Here is a 5,876-nt window from a genome sequence, read left to right as displayed (position 1 = left end):
CCTTCAGAAGAAACAGAGAGTTCAGACAAATTATTAACAACAAGACAAGAGAGATGAAGAGGGAGAGAGAGAGAGATGGATCTCTAGGTTAGTGTGTCCTGCTTCTTTTCCCGAAAAGATAAATTGAAATACTTATAAATTAATATAAACTGTTTCAGAGTAAAAAACAAAGTAAGTAATAATAATAATACTATTGAGAGCGATGGTTTCAGTTTCTGAAGTCTGAAACTCATAGGCCGTTATCTAAAAAGTGCTAGAAGAAACCTAGAAGAAAACAAAACACACAGAGATAATAAAAATCATAACATGTTCGGTAGTCGGTACAAGTATACATAAAAGTAGAGCACCTAAAAAAGAAAATATTGTGGACAAATAAAATACGTCATTTTAAAAAAATCAAGACATTTGCATTTTAGAACAAAAAGAGTCTTTATAAAAATTTACTCAATTTTCTAGCATAGCGAGTAATCAAACAAGAAAGCCTCTAATTAGTTTTCTTTACACAATAAAACACTATTTCCCATCAAAACATGAATCTCATTTAACATAAATTAGATTTGCAAAAGTTACTATTGTGTAATATCTTCACCCTAGTGTACAGTTAAATTCTTACTGATTCACCAAATTATATTATTATTACCGGAAAAACCAAAACGATGCAGAAAAGTAAAAAAGATTTGGAAAAGGACAAAAAAAATCAGAGAGAGAGAGACCTGCGATAGGAGACGGGGACAATGCCTGCACGGTAGAGACCGATCTTGAGGAACATAGGCATAGCGAGATCAAAGTGCTCACGCGGCGGATTGCACCATCCTCCGTCATCACTCAGCTGAGCGAAATTCGGCGGACAAAAGTTCGTCGCCGTCACAAGAATCGAAGGATTTCCCGGAACACACCATCTCGGGTCGTCGGTACACTTAATCTCGAAGCAAGCACCGCAGCTAAAGCCGTTGTTGAACAGAGCAGTGCTCAAGGCCGCCGTGTTCACACCGTATCCTTGGCTGTACAAGTTCCCGTATCCACACGCGCCACCTAGCAAAACACCACGCGCCAAAAACACACACAATAAAGTTAGGAACTTTACAAAAAAAACAACAGAGCAAACAGAGCACAAACGAAGTTAAGAACTTTCTCAAACAAGAAGAAGTTAGAAATCGTAATTTATGGTTATATATATGAAACGAAATTGATAATGGTGAATTTGGTAAGGTAGTGAGTAGTGAGCATATATACCCATGGTTCCGGAGGCGTCACTACCGCCGTAGAAAGTGGCGTGTGCGTTCTGCCACGGTCCGCCGCTGTAAACGCCGGGGATTTTGGCGTTTGTAGCTGTTAAGAGAAAGGAAGCCGTAACGGCCAACCACAAGCAGATCCCAAACGCTGTAGCCGTCATTATAGGAGAGAGAGGGAGAGAGATGTCTGTATTGGATAGGACTGAGAGAAAGCGGGAAGGACTATGTGTATTTATGGGGGACTGAGAGGCTGGTTGGGTTTTTTTAACATTACAATACAATTTGGGTCATTTTCTGTAAATTTTGCAGAGTATTGGGTTTTGAGGTAAATTAATTGATTTCCATCTCACCGGTTTAATGGGTGAATAAACCGAATCGATCTATTTCTGTTTTCATTTAAACTTAATGGTGACTTCTTCGTGTAGGCTGACAGAGTAAACCAAAATTGAAACAATTATATGTATGTTTTCTAATGTGAAAATTATAATAATAGACATATAAAGTATTCATAGTTAAAAACCAAAGCGATTAATTACAATCCAAAAGTATTCATTCATACATATTAGTTAAAAACCGTAAAAGCCAATTCGATTTCTTTTGGCCGAATCAAACCAAAAAAACAAATGCCAAACACAATTACGTATGTTTGTCTTTTCTTTTTACGAAGTATATAGGTTATAGTATTTTATTTGCCATTATCTACGCATGCACGCATGTATAGTTTTTTTTTTGGTTACAGAGCAATTAGCATAAATAAATGTATGTGTATGCTCAGTAATTGCTTATAGAAAGAACAAAATAAAAAAATATATATTATATATATACATGTATGCATATTTCTTGTATATTTTCTTGTGAACATATCATATAAATGAACCAAACGAATCGAGAGCATCACATTAAGAGCATGTGGTCGACATACAAATAAATATATTAGGTTTTGCAGCACATAAATATTGTTTATTTTATGAATTTTTTGAACAATAATAAAGTTGTGTATTAAATTGGATGACATAGGGCCGCAATAGTTGAATGACAAGCTTCTTGAGCTATCGTATTACATGATATGCATGTGGAGTGTCTCTGATATAATTGTTGTTACACAAATTCTATAAGGGTTCCATGTGATTTGTAAGTTTTAAGGGCTCAGGATAGGTGAGTTTACAGCAGCTCTGTGTATATACTGTTTACAATAATTGAGATTTCTATTTCGAACTCTCCAACAAAAAAGTACAAATTGTTTTTCATGACGTACTCGACCTGATATGGTGAAATTATCATGTAAATGAGAAAACATAAAGATATACTAATTTTAGAAGGCTGTAACTATGAAAACATTTTATCTAAATAATTTGATATTTTGAAACAATAAATTTTGTTTCGATCATTTTAACAGGAAGAGACGTAACTTCAGTTGAAGAGTATATATATAACTTCACTAAAGCCGGCCGGCCCTCGCTCACATATAGGGACTCCGAGCAACTTAAACATGCAGATTGACATTTTTATGGTCTTTTTTTTCCCAAAAAAACATGCAAAAATAAATATTTTATAAAAGAAAAGATCATGGGCTCAAAGCTGGTACTTGGCAGCTTTCTATGAGGATCAAGCTCTTGTATTTACACATTATTACATTGATATAGTAAAAATTTGTAAGATTAACAGGGAACTATTGGAATATTATATATATATATATAGATATATAGAGAAGTAAATAACTATATATAGAAAATGGACAATAAAAAAATAAAAAATAAAAATCTATAGAAATGGTTTGACTTCAAAGATGTAAATCGTTGATTTTTGCTCTAATTTTGTTAGTTCCAGGCTTCCAGCTCAAACGCACTAAATCAACTATATATACAGAATAACAATCTGCGCGAAATACAACAGTCTACTATACATACTTATTAATTAAGAAAATGGTCTAATATGTGTCAAAGTTATGCTCTCTAATTTCACCAAGGTCTGTCATCCATGACGATGGGTGGATTGGTGCTGCCTGGTTTGTGTCGAGGACTGCATATTAAATAGATGGTTCTAGTGTTGCGGTGACAAATAGGAATTTACTTAAGATCTAGAAGTTGCACGTCGTTTGTAAGAAACAAACTTAGCTCTAAAACGAAATGAATAAGGTTTTGCTTGGTTTTATGGAATTAAACATAAAAAGTGGCTAAAGATAAAAGCAAGATAACGAAAGAAGGATGCATAAAACGACGACGCGCGAACGAACATATCCAGGAGGAAATTAGCTAGTTGCTATAAGAAAATAATTAAGAACGACAGAATAGTACTTACCAAAGAATATAAACCATCACATACAATCAAAATATATCACTCCGAACGTCACACAAGGGATATATAGAAAACGATATGCAAACAATACACGTGATTACGTACGTTTGCGCTCGACCCTATGTATAAGGTATTTCTACATCGATCGTTGCACAAAAAAACAAAGAAGGTATTTCTACATATGCTTGACTTAACATAATACTAGTTGATCTCTATCGGGTCTTTTACGTTTCTTAAGCGAACATGTTGATATCATATTATAATTTCGGGCGAATATTGATACTGAACACACAGCATGGAGTTAAACTAGTGATACCACAAAAAAATGGTATCTATTTAAAGTTGGAAACGATAGTTCATAATCATAGGCTCATAGCCATTGTGTTCTTGGGGGAAAGAAAAGGTCCAGCGGCTCTCTTATTAGTTTAACTAGGCCCCCTAATCTTAACTAAGAAATTAAAATGATTTCTCGACATTTTAAGGTTCTAGAAAGAAAAAATAAATAATTAAGGTTTGATTTTAGTACGATCCAACTATCCAAGTTGGGGAAAAAAAAATCTCATTAAATATGTACTTACCACTAAAAAAAAAAAGAAAAAGTATAGTGTACTACTTACTAATTTGCATATTAAAACAACAATTATGTAAGCTTTAACTTACTGTAATGACAACACGTGGCAATCAATGAACCGATAAGTACATTTTAGCTAATTTGTCAAAACAATAAACAAATGATAAAGCACGACGACGACGACGACGACAGGTCCCCACAAAAAACGCATAAAGATCCAACGGCTGAGATTCGCTTTTCCCTACCTCGGAGATTAGACCTTTTTATTATAAATTCTTAATTATCTTTAAAATTAATTTTAAACGCATTTATTCCGATTCCTTTCTCTCTTCGGTCCCCTCCCCACCCTCTAAAGTCTCTCCTTCTTCTTCTTCCTTAATCACACCTGCTTCTTTCATTAATTTCTCTCAATCGATAAAAATGGTTACTGAACCAGGTCTAACCGGGATGTCTCCTTCGATTAATCGGAACCGTTTACCCGGTTTACCCGATCAATCCACTTCGCTACTCCCTAATCATACCCAGTTTACTCCGGTGTCACTATACGACGGTTTCAATTACAACCTCTCCTCCTCCGATCACTGTAACACCGTCGTCGCTGCTCCGTCGGAGTTTATTCGGGAAATAGTGGAAGTGGAAGAAGAAGATCCGGCTGATGATTTTGATTTCTCCGATGCTGTTTTAGGATACATTAGTCAGATGTTGAACGAAGAAGACATGGATGATAAAGTATGCATGCTCCAAGAGTCTCTAGATCTCGAAGCTGCTGAGAGATCGCTTTACGAAGCTATTGGTAAGAAGTATCCTCCGTCTCCTGAACGGAACTTGGTGGTGGCTTCGTTCGCTGAGCGGAATGGTGAGAATCTTGACCGTGTTGTTCCAGGTAACTACACCGGAGGTGATTGTATAGGTTTTGGGAATGGTGGTATCAAGCCACTGAGCGGTGGTGGTTTTACTTTAGATTTTCGAAATCCTCAGAGTCGTTGTTCATCGGTTTTAAGTGTTCCTCAATCTAATGGTTTTGGAATGGACCAGTCGTCGAAGAAGAGTTTGTATGCTGATTCGAGTGGGGAGAGTCATCAATCTGTTTGGTTGTTTAGGGATGGGATTGAAGAAGCTAATAGGTTACTTCCTGAACAAAACGAGTTGATTGTGAATTTTAGAGAGGAGAGTTGTATGAGCAGAGGAAGGAAGAACTCTAGCCGTGATGAGATTTGTGTGGAAGAAGAAGAGAGGAGTAGTAAGCTACCTGCTGTGTTTGGTGAGGATATTTTGAGGTCAGATGTTGTAGATAAGATCTTGGTTCATGTTCCTGGTGAAGAGAGCATGAAGGAGTTTGATGCGTTGCGTGAAGTTCTGAAGAAAGGAGTGGAGAAGAAGAAAGCTTCAGTGGCTCAAGGTGGGAAGAGACGAGCTAGAGGAAGAGGACGTGGAAGAGGAGGAGGAAGAGGAGGAGGAGGGCAAAATGGGAAAAAAGAAGTTGTGGATTTGAGAAGTTTGTTGATACATTGTGCTCAAGCTGTTGCAGCTGATGACCGTAGGTGTGCGGGCCAGTTGTTGAAACAGATAAGGCAGCATTCTACGCCGTTTGGTGATGGGAACCAGAGGTTGGCTCATTGTTTTGCTAATGGTCTCGAGGCGAGGTTAGCAGGTACCGGAAGCCAGATTTACAAAGGGATTGTGAGTAAACCGAGATCAGCTGCAGCTGTGTTGAAGGCTCACCAGCTTTTTCTTGCGTGTTGTCCGTTTAGGAAGCTCTCTTATTTCATAACCAATAA

At 36.8% G+C, this 5,876-nt stretch overlaps 2 protein-coding genes across 2 annotated transcripts; one reads left to right on the top strand and one right to left on the bottom strand.

Moving 5' to 3' along the window:
* LOC104785728 (expansin-A3-like) lies at positions 11-1,451 on the bottom strand. Its single transcript, XM_010510995.2, has 2 exons — positions 1,234-1,451; positions 11-1,032 (listed from the first exon to the last, which is right to left on the bottom strand). Exons 1-2 carry the CDS (start codon positions 1,391-1,393, stop codon positions 698-700), a joined length of 495 nt encoding a protein of 164 aa, XP_010509297.1. The 5' UTR covers positions 1,394-1,451; the 3' UTR covers positions 11-697.
* On the top strand, positions 4,398-5,871 carry LOC104788931 (scarecrow-like protein 9; the record flags this gene model as incomplete). Its single annotated transcript, XM_010514693.2, has 1 exon — positions 4,398-5,871. A coding segment is annotated over exon 1 (1,353 nt), but the record flags the coding sequence as incomplete, so codon positions are not given.

This window comes from Camelina sativa, chromosome 5 (genome assembly GCF_000633955.1).
Source record: "Camelina sativa cultivar DH55 chromosome 5, Cs, whole genome shotgun sequence".
NCBI lineage: Eukaryota > Viridiplantae > Streptophyta > Magnoliopsida > Brassicales > Brassicaceae > Camelina > Camelina sativa.
This window is presented reverse-complemented; position numbering and strand designations above follow the sequence as displayed.